At 47.6% G+C, this 20,245-nt stretch overlaps 1 protein-coding gene across 1 annotated transcript in view; it reads right to left on the bottom strand.

The window, feature by feature from the left end:
* Window positions 1-10,443: 10,443 nt before the first annotated feature.
* Window positions 10,444-20,245, bottom strand: part of LOC121048457 — a 98,811-nt gene continuing 89,009 nt past the window's right edge. The window contains exons 7-9 of the mRNA XM_042294286.1: window positions 11,243-11,439; window positions 10,656-11,107; window positions 10,444-10,504 (exon numbers count right to left, since the gene is read on the bottom strand). Of these exons, the coding sequence (XP_042150220.1) occupies window positions 10,444-10,504; window positions 10,656-11,107; window positions 11,243-11,439 (710 nt within the window). The remainder of the gene's footprint in view (window positions 10,505-10,655; window positions 11,108-11,242; window positions 11,440-20,245) is intronic.

Raw genomic sequence — 20,245 nt, 5'->3', positions numbered from 1 at the left:
AGGCCCAGAAACGCGAGTGAGAGCTCGCGCTGGTGTTCTCTAAGTCGACCCCCGCGTCGCCCCCCTCCGGGTCGTAAAGGTATAAAAGCCGACCTAAAGAAATAAGTAAATAATGTCGAACGCTCCTCCGGCCGCGTTTCTACACACTCAGTTTCCTCTTACAATGGACCGCAGAGGACGCTACTGGCCGCCCAAGTCTATCCAACGCCGCGCGAGTGTCCTGTCATGTGACTTTCGAGAGGGGCGCCGAAACGCTCGCGGCTGGTCGTCACGTGACAGGTTAGCAGCGGTGGATATGCTGGGATGGCTCGTAACTTCCGCTGCGATTCGTCGTAGGCTAAGACGGAGTATGGATCGCAGCCCGTTTTTTTCTTCTATATTTTTTGAGTATATATATATATATGAATATACCGTGTTGCCCGCGTTTTATCCGATATTTGGGGCACAATTTGATCATGTTTTGACGGACTATGGTTGACGAAGGCGAGCGGAGACCCTGGGAGAGATTAAGACTTCTATCTGGTGACGTCGTTTTAAGTCTTTACCTACGTTTCTTTTTTATTTCTTTCTTCAGTTTTTAGGCTCGTCCGGAATTTTTACGGTGACTCGCTGTCAGACCCTTTAGGCTCCCTACGCTCCGTTCCGCCTTAAGATGGACCGCACGGAACGCTATGAACCACGCTAACCTATCGTGCCCTCGCGAAAGTATCACGTGATCTTCCGGAGTGGCGCGGCGTCGTATGGGAGGTTGAGTCACGTGGTGCCCTCACAGCGCTCACTGGTTGAGATGACTGGTGGCAGCGTCTGCTGCGATCCAGGTGAAACGGAGTGGAGCGTTGATCTCCGAGGAAGAGAAAGAGGAAACCTCCGGTGTTTGCTTAGTGTGCTTACCTCTTTTTTAAATGTGCGATGAAATGTCACTTTTGTCGTTCGGTTGATTGTGTGCGGGGACGTCGGAGAAGGGAATTGCGTTTTACGGGTTCCGCTGGAAAGCCGTTAAAAAAGGAGCTTGGGACTCGCCGTCATAGCCGCTCCTGACAAGTGGCAGAGCCGGATACGACGCGATTTAGGCTTTTGGGCAGGGTCGTATATATGCCGGAGGTAAGAAGGCAGATCAAGGATAAGCAGGCCGTAAAGGAGGTGTAAGTTGGGTAACTCGGTCGTCTGCCGGCTCGTGGGTACCGGAGCCGTCCTTTTAGGAAGGCACCTATAAGAATGAAGAAAACGCATCGTTTTCGAGCAGGCAAATGCGCGAATGCGCGTACCGTGCAGTATACTGCCGAAAGAAAGGCTAATGTGTCGAATCGCGCTTTGTGAAATAAAAGTCCCTCGTTGAACTATCAAGTTCCTTCTTGACAGCGATTGTTGCGAAACTGTGTGGGAGCGTTTGGCCGGGTCGTTTTTAGAATACGAGCTCGCGACCTTGGAATCGGTGCTCAGAACCATCAACACAAAGTAGTCGCTCGCTTGGTGAAGACAATGTCGTCATGATTTTTGATTTAAGGGGGGAGCGTGTCAAGCTAAAGTATGTGTTTCTTTTGTGTAGCGCATGCGCAGTTCGTACCGGAGGGCCTATTGTACCGTATCGGATGTACGAAAGCGGTTCCAAAGCTCCCTGGAGACGCCATGCTGGAAGTCGTACGGCACGGGGCTAAATTTCCCACCTGGAGCGGAGCCACCGGACGCCACAGATTCTTTTGTCGATTTATTAGGGAGTTTTAGAATAGCGCACGCTAAAGCTTTGCGTGCGCAAAGAATAGCGTCGTCGCCACTGCGCATGCTCCGAACGCAAACCAGATTTTGCGCTTTGCGTGCGCAATTTTAGCGTGCGCTATTTCTCGGAAATAGCGTGCGTACGCAAAGATTCTTTGCGCTTCTCCAAGGAGGATTCGTGATGAGAAGTTGGCTAAAGCCAAGACGAGCAGAGTTGAAAGAAGATGGCGGCTTCCAGGATTATGTCAGCGGCTGCTTTGGCGACGTCGTGAGTGCGACGTCGGCGGCATCCTCGCGGCTGCGATTTTCAATACGGGACGGCATTGTACTCGGTTTGCCAACGATCACCGACAGCTTGATGCTTGTGACGCGCGAACATTTCTCGGCGAAGGTACGATATGCGAAGGTCAGTACTCGAGACCTCTCTTGCCGAGGCGACGCAAGCGGACACGACCGGTCAACCGCTCGCGTCGCATTCTCACGTTTAAGTAAATCTAAAATAATACTCTGGACCAGAAAACTTTTTTTTTTCTCTTAAGTTACAGCATTTCGTGTGTGAAATAAAAATTGTGACTGTGTCTTGGTGGCGTCGCAAGCGCGAGATGCTTGGGCTTTTGCGTCGCGACCGGATAAACGCTATTCTAAAACTTTCGCGTCGCGTGCGCTAATACAAGCGCTAAATTTAGCGCTAGCGTGCGCTAAAATTGCGTACGTTATTCTAAAACTCCCTATTATATCGGTACACCACCGGATTTAAATGATGACGTCGTATCGCTGTATTGACGAGCGCCGTCGTAGTACCGCTTAGTACCGCGGCTGTGGACAAAGTTTCGAAGCTGAGCATAACTCTCGTATCTTGTAGAACGCAGAAGACGCGAAAAGAGGTAATCCGACAAGTGCCCGAAGTTTGGTTACTTTTCCATTCTATGTATCTGCATCCTTTGAGGGGCGGCGCCTGAATGCCGTGCGACGCGAAACAATTCTTCCGCGTAACGTCTCAGCTACGGCACTCGGATCTCTTCATTTCCTCCGCGATCCAAAGACCCATACAGCCGCAATTCATTTAAACTTGTTTGCCTTTTTTGCGACGCCGCCGTTGGAGAAAGGAATCGCTAGATTCGCGCGGCAGAAGAAGGGGTGCCGCTCTCGTTGCGCGACTTCAACGCAAAGACAGCTTATCTGTTTCGCGCACTAGGAAAAAAAAAAAAAAGAAAGAGAAAAAGATGCGGGCTCGAATCTGTGGAATGAGCTCACATTCTTCCCTTTCCTTCTACTGTTCCTCTTGTCATTCTTTTCCTCGGACAAAGCGGGTCCGAATGGTCCGAGTTAAAAGAAACCCGACGCAGCCGGCGAGAAGAGGACGAGCGAGAGAAGAAAAAAGGAACGCTATAGGACGACGTACGACGGCGTCTCCGATAGCGATCGGCACTGCAGCCCGGGTCGCCTTCGCCGATCGCCAACCTTCCTCAGCCGGCTTCGAGCCTTCAGTCCGACAACTCAGGGACTGTACCTCGAGGAACGAGCATCAACGGGGCAGCTTTGCGGCACGGGCCACGAAGGGGGAAGAGGGCAAAGACACACGATGAGGGCGAGAAACAAGCGGCGGGGAAATGGAGTAAAGACGGGCCCAAGAACACGGGAGAGGAAGCGATGGACGGACAGGCTGAGGAAGGATGCGTCGGAGATTTGGACCCACTGATACATTAGTGCCCGTTTTCTTGCGAGAAAGAAAAGAGAAAGGGGGTGTGGGGGGGGGGGGGGGGGGGGGAATCTGGGTTTGTGTGTGTATGCCGGTGAATGAGCCGTGTGTCTATGTGTGTGTCTTCTCCCTCCCGTGGAGTGGCCGATATTGCCTGTGGCGTTTGAACTCTCTTTGGCTTCTCTTCTTCCCTGCGTCTGTCTGTCCTGTGTCTCTGTTTACCTTTTTTTATTTTCTCTAGTTAGGCTTTGTGGAACCTTTTTTTTATTGGATCTTTAGGAGAAGCTGCTTGAGCTTCTTGCGAGGACGGCGTTTCATCGGGGCAATCAATTATGGAGGGAGAGGGAAAAAGGGAGCCAAATAGTTTGGGCGGTTTTAGGAAGATCTCTCCTCGTTTATTTTCGACAGAGATTTCGTCAGAGTGCTCGAAGAAATGGAAGGATTTGGATGTGTCGTGCAAGCAGTGTTGTAGAGTGCTTTTTTTTTTATTAACTTAATTCTTTTAGTTCCTGTTTTTATACGCGAAACAGTTTGGGAGTCGGTTCGTACACGTTTGCGCAGGCGTTAATTTAGTGTAATTAAGTTTGCGCGAATAGTCACCCTTTTTTACCGCAGGACAAACCGCCCCCCCCCTCTCCCTTTCCAAACGTAATGACGTAATGACGCCGAGGAGAGTAGTCTCGCGCTGCTTCTATCCCGCCTTTACTTCGTAACAGGTTCAATTTAATTTAACTCGTTGGAACATCGCTGGTTCCTTCGAAAAGTCCTCGTTTGACGAACATGAGCTGAGTAGATTATATCAGCCGCCGCTGTGGAAATCGTCTTACATGTCCACACGGTGTAGTCACCGACATCTTAAGTAACGCAGAGCGTGGCGAGATCCCAGCCAACAAGATGGCGGCTGGCTATCTGATTGGCTGCCAATCCGATAGCGCAGCCGATCAGACATCGGCATTATCCCATAAGGTGGACAACGTGTTTCTTTCTTGCGATGACGTTCCGGTCACGTGTGAATTTCTCCGCTAATTTGGCGGGTAAACTGGAATTGTGCGTAGGTCACGTGATATCAAGCCACGAGACGTCATATTTTCCCCGCTAAATTTAGCCGGGGGAAGCTAAATTGGTATTCAGGCCACGTGAAGTCAATTTTCCCGCTGAATATAGCGGGGAAACTGAATTTGTGTGTAGGTCCTGCGCTTTCCTGTCATGGGACGTCATTTTCCACGCTATATTTAGAGAGGGAAAAAAAAACCGGCCAGACGCGTACCTCAAAGAGGCGCGAAGGCGCGAAGATCCAGAGAAAGACACTCGCTTTAGAATTGTGTGCAGCCATGTTCCAAGCTTATACATGTGTTTGCACTAAACATGCTCGAGTATACCTGTCCGCGCATAATTCTGTGCGAACACGGCGAACACAGTTTTCCTTTGTACGATGTACAAGCAATGCGCCTCGGTGACTATTGTGGAGGTCAGAGTGTTGCGACGCTTCGCTCCGCTGCGCTTAAAATACGCTCTATACGCGGCTTTCAACGTAATAGCACCCTCGTTGTCATTCTTAGGACGATATTGGCCCAACGTTCGCCCATAACGAATTAGTTTATTTATCGACCAACGGACTCGCCTCGCTGACCCGAAACATTTCAGATCCTCTGCGAAAATAGAGCGACGTCACACCGTACAAATACAACTCATCTCTCACGACCGCAGCGGCACCCACGCACGCGGCCGGGCAGAACTATATATTCGATAATCCGAGCCGCCAGACGCCGTATATATATTCCCCCACGCTAACGGACGCAGCATAAACGAGCGGCTGCTATCAACTGCATGCCTTAGGGCGTCGACGATCGGGCGTCATAAATAGGCCTGACCAATGTCGCAACGCATCTTCGGCTGCCTGGTGTGTGATCGAGCGGCCCATTTAGGCTCAACTTCACGCCTGCCGTCCAGGCTGCGGCCGTAAGCAATGGGGGAGGAAGGGCGGCCGAGCATCACACGGTGACAGCGATCTTATATAGTCTCATTATTTTGCCCGCACGGCTCTTTTCAACTCCCTCGTTGTCTGCCAGCCTACCTCGGTGATTAGCAAATTAGCCTCTGCGCCGAAGCTTGGCCAACTTACGGCCGGAAGTCTCTCACTAACAGCGGCGAGATTGTATACCTTTTGTGCTTTCTGTTTTAGGCGTGGGACGTCCTCGGTGTTAGGGTGTCGGGACTGGAACGCCCGCTTCGGGCGGTCATCAGGGTTCGTGTGAGCGAAAAACAGTAATCCAGCTGTGTTTTTTCTCTCTCCTTAATTTGGGTTTTAGGTTTTAAAGGGAGCGGGGAAAACAAACGTCGCCTTTGGCTTTAATGACGCCGTAATTTATATCAACCGAATAATTTTTGTTTTCTTCTCGGATGCTCGTTTAGCCTCTAATGCGATAGTCGCTGTCAGCTTGAGAAAGGCGGGGCGTGGCGAGTCCCAAGCGTCTCATTATCTCTTCCTCAGCCAATGAGATTGCGGCATTCGCCGATAAGAACGTCCAGGGACCAATCGCGAAGCAAGGAGCGCCAACCTGAAAGCGCCTCGCTCTGCTCTTCCTGACTTGCCAGTGACTATTAGACGTTTCCAGGGCTTATCCCCCCCCCCCCCCCCCCCCCCGGTGAAAAACGCTGCGTCACTGAGCTTTCGACCCACGAACGATATACCGCACAACAGACCTACAGCGCATGCTCAGAAGGCCTTCCAGAGTCAAAACAGACAAAGATGGCAGCTCGCAGAAAGCGAAATTTGGAAAGGTTTATATAGTAGAAGGCAAACCGTGTTCTGAACTACTCGTTTTTAACAACCGGGTGTTTACGGGCACTCACAACCACGAAAGAGTAACCCAATAGGGGGTAGTTGAAGTGGTAAAATTGAACGTTTGAAATGTTTATACAGCGAGAGGTTATTTTACCTATTTAATCGTACTGTTAGTTCTTTCGGCGCTGTTACAGGACTACACATAAATACATAAAGAAAAAACAAAACAAAGAAAAAACAAAAACAAGAAATACTGAACGACTATTGTTCAGAAGTTTCATAGTAAATTAAATAATATTGATTCTACTAAATTGAATATTTTACACTGCCTAAAACCCTTCTCACGGGTATTTGATAATTTTATCGACCGAAGGCTTCAAAGGGGTAAGGAAACGAAATGACGTAAGCGCAAACTCTAAACCCCTCGCTGCAATGTCGGCCTGCGAGAAGCGCAATGCACATCGCGTTCGCGACGTCAATATCTCCTGCATGGTCAAGGGTACTGTAGTTGCGAGCCTTGTCGCTTGGCGGCGGCAATGCGTGATAATCTCGCCTAGATATCCGAGGACTGCACGCCCTACGGCCTACACATAGCTTGCCCGTAACATCATTTGCAGCCATGCCGGTATTTTATGTACCACGAGCGTTCGCTTCATCATGTTAATTTCACACCGCAGAAGTAATGGCTTGGGGGAACCAGTAAGGAAAAAACACTCAGTACCCGGCAATGGCGTATGGTTGGCTTGACTTAGGTCCCCGCACCCTCAGATCAAGCTCCTACCTTACGTCTGCAAAGAACGGCGATCTTGATAGTGTGGAAAGGACGTTGCAGAAGCAATGTGTTGCTGGAGACTGTAGTCAATGCCACAACCATGAGAGCTCGAGGTCGCTGCTTTGAAGCGTTGTTCCGCAGAACGATCGAGCGCTCGCGCTAGAAATGCATGTCTCAAAGCCATGGAGCGCGAGCTAGCTGCGCTTGTAGCTTGGGCTGCAGTCTCAGCTTATGAGCGTTTTCAGCCAAGTCACATTCAGAACAAAGTCACTCCACGAGAGAGCCGTACTGTCGGGAACTGACGCTCCTTCTTAGGAACTCATAACGTGACGGCATTCCACCGGAGCTTCACAGACCGCCACCAGTTGAGTTGAGAAAACCTCTTTCTTCAATGCCACGCATGGCTGCTCTTGCTCTAAAACATCCGGAACAGAAAAAAAAACAAGTAAAAAACATTACATACACACAGTTGCGTTTGGAGCGGCCGACGAACGCTGCCAAACGTCGTCAAACGCTCCACACCGCAACCGTGCGATGAAGTTCGCACTCGCTGTCACCGATGGTCCTGTCGTCCGCCGTCAGCGTATAGAAGAAGCTGCAGAGCTGGTTCCACAGGAACAGTAATGTAGGCGGCGGCTTGTCCTGTGGGGTCGCCCAGTCCTCAAAGGTGCTAGGTTGGTCTGATAAACCGGAATGTCAGCCAAGGCGTCGACGCGAGCCGCAGTGTGCTCGGGACACTCCCAGATAACGTGCTGCGTCGTTGCAAGGGCGTTGCATGCTGTACAGTATCCCTGGTGTGGCTCATCTTGAAATATGTGGTCGCGCAGGGTTGGCAGCATGAGGGTCTTACACCGCCACCAGACTCGATATTGAAATCTGTTCATTCGTTTTAAAACTTAGTTTTCTTGGCTTCTCTGCCTGAAGACCAGAAACACCAGTCTAGGCTAGTGTTTCTGGGCTGCCGGCACAACATGGACCACATCTAAACAAAGAAATAGAAGTGGAAACATTTCGTTTCCGTACCAATTCAGCTCACAATTCTGACGCAGTGCGTGATTCATGTAGGATGTGCTGGGTCACTGATTTCACAAATACCCTCAATCTGAATGTCTTTGAAATTCCTGTAAAAAACAACGTAAAAAAAAAACTATTTTTGTAATCTTAGTGTTTCGAGCTGCCTTTGGGATTTTACAATACTAGTTTATCGATGTTGGGAGCAATTTTCACAGTGGAGCACGACTCGCTGGGTTGGGGTATACTATAGTGTATGTATACAGTTATGATTGCACTACGCCTTACGGATGCAGCACCTGTTGATGACGGATAAAGGCCGGTTCACACATGCAGCGAAGCGCTAATGTAGCGCTTCTCACGTGTCGTCTGCTACTTATTGTCTGCCATGAACAACAGTATTGATGGTGCGACACAAAGCTGGTGAACGCTCCCGTCAGCACGCGCTTAGCGCGAGGTCAGCGCTACGCTTGTAGCGCTCCGCTACATGTGTGAACAGGCCTTAAGAGTGGGTACCAGGCGCAGATTCTCCGGGTTCTGCAACTCGAGTTTGAGCTCTGCGTACTCTGAGCTGCTCTACGATTCTTCAATGGTCCCGGACATTGAGCTCAAGTGCCAGCTTATGACATTAGGCTCTCATCTGTTCCTATATCCAAAGCTTGCTGCCAGTCAGATGTCTTGTCTTGACTTACCTCAACTAAAAAAGAGAGCCTTTACATGCGTTAATTCATCTAGGTATTCCTGGAACTTTGTCCAAAATTCTGAAGGGAAATCTCCGTCTTTTCACCAACGAGGGTAACGAGAGATATAAATAATTGTTTTGGACCTTTTGTAAAAAGGGCGTTTTTCTAAGCTGGGCAGTGAAAGCCAAGTGATTTCATTAGAATTTGGTGACATCCTTTGATATTCTACAACCAGAACAGTGCGGTTAGAAATATTGTGTAATCAAACTTTGAATAGGGATCGAGGTTCTAGATATACATATTAGTTTGCGTGAGCGTCCGAAATTGGCCGAATGAGATTGTTTGAATTCAAAGCGTCGTATTCACGGGGTCTATTTTAGTACCGGCAATAAGTTTTACCATATTGAAATGTCCTAGGCTCTTTTGTCACCCCTACCTGTGTTATGTGTCTGAGGTTTAACTGTTAAAACCTCGCTCCGACAGTGAATCCGACAAACACGCATGCGCGAATGGACTCTGTATCTAGTATGCTTGCACGAACGTTTTACATTTTGAATTTCTCTAACATGTTCCAAAACACTGCTACGGGAAATGTTTGCAGAAGTAATGAAAGTGAGAAGACGCAAAGTATGCTTATGTCTGCTATTCTTCGTTTTAGCTTAAGTCCAGACGCAGCCGGCAATACGAGGTAATGGGACCAATCAAGGAGCGTCAAAAGCGCAAGTCACTAGGCCTTTTGTTGTTTATAATTGATTCAGCGATGATAGAACACGTACAGATTAACATGACGAACACCATGAGGGTGCGCCTTTGATGCTGTCTGATTGGTTCCATCAGCTCTTAACGTCTAGTGCGTCTGGACCTAAAGTGAAACGAGGCATAGGACAGAGGTGAATATGATATTCAAGTCGTAATTAAGGGAGGAGGATATTTACGACGTATCATTTTGATTGGCTGCATGTCCCTGTGACCGGTGTGTCTCTTGTATCCTAAAGAATATGTGTGTTCTGTGGAAAATAGGTAGAATAAAATAATGCGTACAATTCGATATAAGAAAGCAGTGGAAAATGTAAGGATAGAGGTGAAAAAATGAGCACGCACACGCAGTGCCAAAGATTTTCTTTACGAAAGTACACAACGATATAAAACTGAGAGGAAAAAGAAATGAAGCGTAGCAGCCTTACAAAACAAGCCATGACGACTTAAACAAAATGAGACCTTCACCCCCATTTCTCTCTTTGTCTCTCTCCGTGTAAACTCAACTCCTTCCTGTAAGATTGACGCTGCTCACGTCCCTAGATAAACCGAATGTCGTTATATTGTGAACCTTATACATATCCCTTTCGAATATCGTATACTGTGTTTAGTCAATACATCGATAACAATAAAGTGAAGTGCTTTCAAATTGATCACCATATACCCTACTAAAGGCATTATACTGAGCTCTTGGCCAAGCTAAACTTTAGGTCAATCGTGGAACACCGAGCAGTCAACACCGACCAAGGGACCTTATGGAGCCTATCACAAGGGGGAATGTTATGTTGCCCTTACATTACGCCGTTTATAATCGCCGTTTACAACCTTTCATTTAGTTCTAATTCATGCCTTGGTATATATTGCATGAACAATAAATTGAGTACCCTCTTAATCTCCCTAAAAAAAGCGCGTATTTCCGTATTTTTTGAATTCTGTACCCTGCCAAAGTTAGTCGGTAATAACTTCCCAGCATCGCGAAATTTCTTATCAAGCTCACCCCTAGCCGCGCCTGCTTTATTATAGTCTAGTGTTTGCTGGCTTTGTTTTTCTCGTTCATTTTCGTGTTGCTGAGAACTTGGGTTGTTCTTAAACATCGATTTCATAACAATGGCATAATCCCTGCGTTGAATGGGTGGAAGCGTGCTAGACAGGTTACGTGGCTCGGTATCATCCTCGTCAGAACGTGTGCCGACTGTCCCATTTGTCCTGTCCGTCACGGTCACTGGTGTCACAAACTCGTCGTCGACAGTAACAAGAGAGCTCTTCACAAAAGGAGCGCGGGTCCCATTCGAGTCCAGGCTGAGGTCCTCTACGTCCACGACAAGACTAGTCACGGTCGTGGTCGTGAATTCAGCGTTGACTTTGGTCGACGTCTTGAGGCTCAGGTTGTCTTCTTGGGCCCCACCATCTCCCACAACGACCAGCAGCTCGGGATCCGGTTCTTCGCGAATTCCAGTCGGCCCGGTGTCCACGTCGTGATCCCGGCTTTGCAAATCACGGATCAGGAGGGTAAGTGGGTTTTCGAGACTCAGCTTTTCCTCGTCTACCTTCGCTTCACTTTCCCCATCAACCAGCTCTTTGAAGGCCACGGTTTCATCGAGGGCTTCGACGAGGTGCCGGGACAGGTCTTCATCCGTTATTTCCGGTGCAGGCAGGAACTTTGTTCTAATAGGCCCTGTTGGCTTCGGCTTGAAGCCAATCCTTGGATGTAATGTTGACTCGGGGATTTTGTGTGGGTATACGAGGTTGGGGTCCGGGCGTATCCTTCGTGTTCTCGTCGTTGATGTTTTTTCAGTTTCTGTTCCTTCCTCTCTTTCCCGAACGTGTATGGTGAGTCGGTCTTCTGGGTTCGTATCAACAGGCTCCCCGAAAGGCGCACTTTGAGTCGTGAACTGTGCTTCGAGGTACGTGCCCATGTCGACGGGAGTGTGGTCCATCAGCGGAAGCGTGTCCGAAGAATCCCGCAGCGATCCGGCGTCAGACTGATGATCAGAAGTGGAGGTCAAAGGAGCCTTCTGAGCTACGTCGATCGGACTTGCTTCAAAAATGTGCGTCAGTGACGCGGCTTCATGAAAAAAAAAGTAAGAAGAAAATAAGATAAATTATTTAGAAAAGCGATAACGGTAACTTATCAATTAATGTGATTACTTGATTTACATACTGCCCACCCTTCGTAGCGCACGAGAGGAGTTGAAGACACGCAAAACACACTCTTCATTTGCAGGCAACATGAAGTTACTTTGGTAACAAAATAAAGCACGTTATTTCCATGTACTTTGAGTCACAGTTTCGTTGTCGCAAAACTAAAAGGTAACATCGTGCAAAAAAAAACAAAAAAACCTTGTACAAAAAAAAAAAAAAAATGTCACAACACACTTGTATGTTTGCGCGGTTTTTGACTTCGATCCTAGCTGGATGCGATCTTTTAATTTTTCTTATGGCATTTGCTACGACCACGCTTTATCGTTTTTTTTTTCTTCTAAGAATCTGTAAAGAAAGTTTGTTTATTTTTTCTTTTTAGCAAAATCGAGTCGACGCTCTGAAGGATCTGCAAACGGTAAAATTAAAGAAAAATTCAAGTACCATACTTGAATTATTAACTTTACAAAACATGCACTCGTTCTACTCACGGCGTCGAAGGCAGTTCTTAGTTTTTTTTCGCAAGTATTATTCCGAGTCCGACAAAGTGGCTTGAGTCGTAGTCTTGGAATGCTTAAAGGCCAGTGTGTAAGGTAAGTGAACGCAGTAACTCACCAAAAAAACACAAGAGGGGCGCACGAAGTATTGCCATAGTCGTTCGGGACCTGCATTTTGAACGAGCAAGAAAAGGCATTAAGTCCGCGGGATGTTTTACGCAGCGATTTACACCTCAGAAGGCACTGAGAATAAACGATTCGTTAAAATTGCTCCCAGGACAATGCACGATGCTTGCATGTGCGGGATGCCTTATAGGTGGTAGATATTTTGATTTTGCCATGAAAGAATAAAATTAGAGTGTTCTATATCTCGTTGGTCATTTGCTCATATGAGGTTTAGTACTGGATTGTTCAAAAACAGAATTAAGGTCAATCTTAATAGACTACTAAATGTGATGTTTGACTGTGTTGTAAGGTATTCCTGCTGGGTTTTACTTCGTAATATATGTCTGTCCGGACATTTTTTTGAAACGCAGAAAAAGGAAGAAATGTGTGTGAAAGCTGAATATATTACGCAAGGTGTATTTGCTTCTTGCGCGATCAACTTAGGAACTTGAACCATTGTCGTCTGCCACGAGGTAACCTGTGTAGCCATGTTTTTATTGTCGATTTTATTTTTTGTAATAATAATTTCATTCTAATTTTTATACGAGTTTCCTGTCAATATCAACACGATATGACCGCGCATGTAATCAAGAAGTTTCCAAAAGAAAATATGACAAGCGTTCCGTAATAACAAAAGTTCACAACAGGGCTAGCTTGTGAATAAAACTAGGAAGCTCCAAGTCGATCACTAGATGGGGCGAGATACCGACTGATACAGGCGATGCGAAAGTTATAGGGTTATCAAAAGCGAAGGTAATAAGTTTATCACTTACATGCTTTTGTCTGCGGTTTCAAGCCATGCAGCACGACGTCTTTGGCTTTTTGTTTGTTTTTAAAGCAGGTCTTGTTACCAATAAATTTAACTAAATGCTCGTATGAACGCAAAAGCAAACTGATGGTAAGAATTTTATTTTATCTCGGTTTGTTTTGGTGTCTTGTATTGCGGCTGACTTCATTCCATTGAACATTTTTATGATACTTATGATTTAATATTTGATGCTTATAATATATTTCTCCTGTCTCTCTCACTCTTTATTATTGTATCCATACAGCTATCTTATAATGTACGCTGCATGAAAAAAAAAAAAAAAAAAATTCGGGACTCCCAAGAAGGCGGGCGTAATAGGGAGAACTCGAAGCCTGGGGAAGGAGAAAAGAACTCGAGAGAGGGAAAAATAGGGAGGAAGGGGAAAGGGGGCCACGGGAAAATGGGGACGGGGGACACTGGGGAATCCGGTCGTCGCTGTTCGCACCCCTCAAGGAGTCGTAATTAGCTCGAAGAGTGGAAATTTCGAGCGCGACGACCGAACCGCACGTAACAAAAAACGAAATAATAAAAAGACGTTAAAGAAAAAATACAAACGGGAAAACGATGCGAATACAGTAAGGTTGCATCGTCGCATCGAGAGGCGAATGCCTAATTATTATTAACGCGTCCCCATGTACATCGAAGTGCGTTTGCCTGGTTGGAATGGGGAACAGGAAAGAAAGAAAGAATCTAAGTGAAGGTAAGGGAAGGCTGGGGAAAAAAGGAAGATGGATGAGAACCGATCGTTTTCGGGAGGTACGTGTTTCCTATTTTTTTGTCTTTACGGCATGTGAGTTTATTTTCTTTTTATTTTTCCTTGAAGGCAGTGTAGTGGGGAGGGGAAGGCTTTAAATTGTGGTCGGAGAAGGAAAATAATGTTTTTGCGGTTAGGGCTATAAAGAGAGCGAAGGAGCTGTTTGAGTGTGCGGCGCTAATGTGGTGTCGTTCGATGCGTTTCTTGAGAGAGACCGTGGTTTGGTGCCCCTCCAAGGGAGGGTTTGTGGAGGTCGATGCCGCGGTCGGTGAAGCAGTTTGAAAAACAATAATATCGAGTAAAAAAACAGGAGAAAAGGTAAGGGTCGGTAGGAGTAAGAGGAGAGGCGGAAGCGCGTTTAGGAAAACTAATGTATACGTACTACTTGTCTTCGTGATTTTGCCCAGGTTTTTATTGTGTTCTCTACAGCAGTTTTCGGAGCATTGTGGCGTGCAATGGTTCCGGGAATAATTTAGTTCTTTGTTTTGTTTTGTTAAAGAACGATATATAGAAAGCGACTTTTTTTTTTGTCCGGCGGATCTATGCCTCGCTGTACAATACAAAGTGAGGTTGATACGCAAACGAGTTGATAGTTATTTAATTGTCATCAAGTCGTAAAAATAACGATCAGAAAACGATGAAAAAGATGAGTACTTGTCTCCGATTTATGTTTCCATTGATTCCGTTTGAAAAAGGATGATTTTTACGATAATAAAGTTCTCATGCCTTTCTTGACTTATCAGTCATTTTGTGAACGTTTGTTGTGATGATTAAATTTTACACAATATGTTCATAATATGTTCCCGTTTATATCGACAGTGTGCATTAATTGTGCCAACTATGTTCACTGACGGCTGATTCGGAAGCGCGGGACATGGCTTGTTGTGTGCGCTTTTCTTTACTCGCGATTGGTTTATTGAACTTTTTTTATCCGCAGCAATATGATTGGCTGCGGATCGATAATGAGATTCACGAGCCTCTCCGCAACCCCTGCGTTCCTTAAGCTGTCAGGAACCGCGGTATCCTGGCCCGGTCTTCTGTACTCTCCAACGTACATTTCGCAGACGCCGGATCGGCGGTACCCGTTAAGACTAATCGCACCGTCCATTTTTTTCTTCTCTTTACCGTACGAGATTAATGCAACCGGATCGATAAACTCCGGAGAGGGCGTTTTTAGCGACGCCGGAGAACCCCAGTATTTTTTTACATCCGCACGCTTTACTAGCGAACATCACTCGCGAGGCCATTCATCAAGCGCGTACGAAAGCTACTCCAAACTTGCACGCACGCTCTTTCTCTCTCTCTCATTCACCAGCGCACGATCGTCTGATGCAGTAAACATGCACGCGCGGCGGCTCTTGCACGCGACGAAACCCCGAGCAATTCGCGGCCTTAAAACCGCGATCACGCGTTCTCCCTCGTCAAAGGAGACTCGGACGCGAGTCGTCGAGGCGGGAGGCGAGCGCTGGCCGTCAAACTACCAAACTACGTCCGTACGACAACTTTTTTTACGAGGAAACCATCTCTTCCAGGCGCCAGACTCTCGTGCGAACCTCCCCATTTCAGCTGAGAAGGTTTTTTTGGCAGTTAGACTTCCGATGTATTGCCTTCGCGGATTTATTAACGAACACCGTCGGCGGCTTGGCGCGAAAAACCCTGTTTATAACTGGTTCGCGCGCGGAAATCTCGCGGGCTTTTCTGGCTGCGCATGTACGAATGCTTCGCCTTACGATGGAGCGCGTAAAAATGCTACGAGTCAACGGAGCCAATTACATTGCCGCGTAAACGTCGCGTGACTATGGGAAGGGGTGTAGCGCGATGCACGCGCTCAGGTAGTCGCGCTCGCGAAACGTTTGCGGGGATGCATTGGCGGCTGTGCGATCTCGTAACGTTCGCCGAGGTCCAACATAAGGTGAAAAGGAGGAGAAGTAAAGGGTAGAGGAGGAATATTTTGGGGTGTCTGGCACGCTCGTAAAAAGTGGTCTACCTTAATCCCGCCAACGGTTTCACCGCTGCGGCGGCGTGTTGCGACGACGGCGCCGACGTGTTTTGTGTAGCGCCGTGGATTGAATTGGCCGGGGCCTGCAACGCGTCGACTGGGGCTGCGACTCGGCGGTGGGAAGAATCGTAGAATGCGTATTTAATGGGGGCTAGAGTTGTGTCTTGCTTGATTTGAATTTGTGGCAGAATGTGTGTGAGGTAGCCTGTCTTGGCGTCTTGCGACGTTTTTTGGATTGCATTATCGAGAAAATTGCACGCTTCTTTTCTGAATTTATTTATGGATGAATAAGATATATTCTTATCGTAGTTTACTCACTAGCACTTCGTTATCTTGTACGATTGACACGGTAAAGTAATTTTATGTTACATATGGTTACCTAAAGTGGAGTCTACAAATTTAAGACGCTGTATTATCTCTCCAAACTAAAGCATTTATTCACTGTAGGTGATATGGCCAACCTAATATAGCTGCTACCAAGCTGAAATATGTGACTACAAGTCCTCCAAGCCTATTGAGCTTTTCCGATGTGTCATACGACGTGTCGGTCTATTTTATACGCACGTGTGTCGTTAAACACGCCCGAGGTGCTTCTTACAATGCGGCTTCGGCACTCGGCTTGTTCGTGAGAGAGAGAGAGAAGGAAAGAGAGAAATCTGGAGTAAATTGGGTAAGCAGAGCCATTAAACACGCGCATCATTCTTTTTTCTCCCTCACTTGAGACATTTCCTCTTGCCGACCAGATTTACTGAAGTACACGACGCATATCGCGCATAAACACACTACAAAAACGGCTTATACAAAGCGCGGACCCAACAACACAAAACAGTCGAGTAAAAAAAAAAAAAAGGATAAGGAAGATATGGCTACATACGTATAAACAAATAAAACAAAATCATAGAAGAAACAAATCGGTTCCTTTCTCCTCGTCCTGCCTTCTTTCTGGGGTTCTTTTAAATCGAGCTGACGCATCCTCCCGCCTCGTCCCGTCGCCGCGGCGAACACGGGGTGGCGTAGCGGATGGAGTTCCCACACGGCGTCCTCGCAGGGGAGCCGTTTGTTTTGATCAACGCTGATTCGGCGATTCATAAATATGGGTTTTCGCTCGACGACGTTCCCGCCTCCCATCCCTTCTATATGCTTCCCTGCTTCTTCTCCCTCTTTTCTCCACCCGATCAGCTTTTACATTCTCACTCTTTTGTTTTAAGAGTAACCCTCTTCGAAGTCTTTACCGTTTTGCATTCCTCGTTTCTTCATCAGATGGACCGAAGATAACGCTACGAACAAGCTGAACCAATCATGTCGCACAAAAAATGACTCTCACCGAACAAAACAACCTGTTAGCCGTTCAGAATTCCACTGGTCCATACCCTTCTGCGGTGAAGTCTACCGAGATCGAGCAAAAACGTCACGAGCGTCGAGGGCCTGGGGCGATACCACCTTAGCCTGTCTCTCGCTACTATGGACTAGGGCCCGAAGGCTGGTGGGCGGAGCACCGCCTCAGAAAAGCTCGCATCCACATTGCAAAAGAGTGCCCGAGAGAAATTCCGACACGCAGAGTACGAAGAGCACTAATCACATGCATAGGGTTCTTTGTTGTGCAAGCGCGCTATTTTATATTGGTGGAGCAAAGGTGCATGGTATTTAGTTTCATGAACATTCGTGGCCATATTTTGTAAAAACGTCAATTCTTTGGAGAAGTTGGAGGGTGCGCAGGCAACACTGCCATAAAGTAGTTTCGCCTTAGCGATAACAATACAATCCAGTGTTCGTCTACGTACGCGGACCCGTATCTTTTTGCAAACGTGGTCCGTACATACGCTTTCGTGTCGAACACTCGATCCGACTCAACTTAATTTCTTAATGACCACTGGTCCTGATGCCAGGTTCTCTTCCCCACAGCGCTTTTAGACGGTATTAATTTCCTTTAGTAGTAGTAGCCAGCAGACGGAGTCGCTGCGAGGGCTCGATAAGCAGACGAAAAACTCGCCTCCACATGACGCTTATTGGCGCACTGATGCGCATACGACGAAGCAAATATACCACGTGGTTTCTAACCTACTCGTGATTGGACCTCGCGGCCTGTAGCATTGGACTTTAGTCCATCGTAGGGCATGAGGAGGAGTACAAAAGACTGCCTTTCTCCCCGCGAACGTACTATCGGGGAAAAATGAAATGCGAACAGAGGAGCGCGTGGCTCGCGCTACAGGCTGCGCCACCTGGAAGTAAGCCTAGGAGCGAGGGTGCGTGGCCTGCTCCGACGTGTTCACGCCCCTCCCCCTGCGCTTCCCAAGCTTCAGCAGTGCGCCTCTTAGTGCGCTGAAAGCTATCAGGCCTAGGGTGCCTACATGTTTCCGCTCCGAACATGTAGGCACCCTAATCAGGCCTATCTTTGCTGGCTCAGCGCGTGCGGTGCAAAGAAGCTCGCCGCACTCGCCGGGCAGGCAAAGATAGCGGTGACAGCTTTCAGCGCACTAAGAGGCGCACTGCGGAAGCTTGGGGAGCGCCAATCGAGGGGAGTGAACACATCGAAGTAGGCCACGCACCCTCTCCCCTAGGCTCACTTCCAGGCGGCGAAGCCTGTACCGCGAGCCACGCGCTCCTCTGTTCGCATTTCATTTTTCCCCGATAGTACTCTGGATCCGCGCAGTGCCGCCTGTACCTCGCATCAGCGCTGCCACCAGCGCTGACGTCTTGGAGCGTCTCACAGCGCGGACGCCGCAACGCTGCAGACGCTGCGACGCCAGAGGCACGCGCCTGCCGCCTTGCGGCGTACTCCAGTCGAGCTTCAGCGTTTCTGCCACTTGGGGCGGACCGGCGGTCCACTAACGATGACGTCTTGCACGGGCGCTGTCTTCCTGTAGGTGGTATGCGGAGCGCAGAGTTCGTCTGCTTCCTTTACAGGGATTGCGGTGACGTCAGAATGCAAAAGACGCATTATGACGTCACCACAATCGCATTATGACGTCACCACAATCGCATTATGACGTCACCACAATTGAAGGACAGTGGGTTGACCTCAAAGCAGCTAGCATTGAGGTCTACCCACTACCCTTCTTTCAGATCCAATCGGAGCTCGGCGTTCTGACGTCACCACAACCCCAAAAGAAGCAGACGAACTTGTCGCTCCGCATAGAGACCAACACGGCGTGTACAAGCAAGCTCACTTTTGCCCACCGGCAGCAGCGCTCACCGCAGAGGCCTGACGTCGAAGTCGCCTGTTGGCGTAGAAATGCACGCAAACTCGGCTTTGGTTCGTCCCAACACGAAGCGAATTGAGTCCCGCTCTGACGACACGCATAACACGGCGGTCGCGTTGAACGGAACCTATAAGATAAGGACACTGCCTTGCTTCTAAAAAATGCAAAAAAGAAAGGAAAATCACTGCTGCACCGTTGCTTCACGTCCACCGGTTCGTAACTGTTGCTTCTCTGCAGGCGAGGGCTTTGAGGGAAAAGGGGGGAGGGGGGCATTGATATTGATGCGGTGTCTGGCTGCCTTTTGTTCTGGGCGATTGGCGATTCCCACGGGGGACGGCGGTGGCGGCCCGGCGAGGTTCGAAGGACGGCGAGGAGAAGACGTGGCGCGCTCCGCGGCCATGTTTCCTCGTTAGTCGAGGCAGCCTTGACGCGGACGTCGGCGACGTCGCCGTTGTGCACCGTCGCCGCAACGCGCGCTGCGACGTCGGATGAGTCGACGGTCTCGGGTTGTACCGCGTCGGGGATGTCAAAGTTCGGAAGAAAAAGAAAAGTTTTTTTTATTGTCTTGTTTATTTTTATCTGTTAATTTTATTTTATTTTACTTGCATCGGTTTTGTCGTAGTCTCTATTGAGGGATTTTGATTTTTGTTACTTCGCTTTTCCGCTGCCTTCAGGTTTACTTTCGTTTTGTTCGTATCCATTTTGGTGGGCATTATATTATGGTTGATTTATGTAGTGTAGAAGTATTCCTTTTTGTTAGTATAAGTGTCAAAGCTGCTTCGTATCTTTTTTTCTATTATTAGCCTTGGCGTTAAATATTTATTTTTGTCTTCAGCGTACGAGGAACGTACAAAAGAAATGTCACAATATTTCTTGCTAAAGAAAATCGGTAATTTTGATTCAACCTAATGCAAATTTGTAAATATTTTGGTCAGTTTCAATTTTGTTATTGTGTATGACTTTTTGTGTTTGATTTTATTTTTATACTGGAGTTGCTCGACATAAGGTACAGCATAGAAGGATATACTCTAATAGAATAGATTGCGATGTCCTTCATAGAGTGCTGCTATCTATGAGGCTTGACCTCTATTTTATGGGCTATAGATTGAACGTTTCTTTATGTCCAGGTATATGTCACGCAAACTGATTTTAAACAATGGGTAAAAAAGATGCCCCTGTGAAAAGCTGCGTAGCATTGTCATAAACTAAAATAAAACAAAACAGTGCTCATTAACAAACGTTAAAAACTGTGTATAATGGTAAT

Source organism: Ixodes scapularis, unplaced genomic scaffold, assembly GCF_016920785.2.
Source record: "Ixodes scapularis isolate PalLabHiFi unplaced genomic scaffold, ASM1692078v2 PGA_scaffold5__190_contigs__length_132052651, whole genome shotgun sequence".
NCBI lineage: Eukaryota > Metazoa > Arthropoda > Arachnida > Ixodida > Ixodidae > Ixodes > Ixodes scapularis.
The sequence above is the reverse complement of the archived record's forward strand: the minus strand, read 5'-3'. Positions and strand labels throughout refer to the sequence as shown.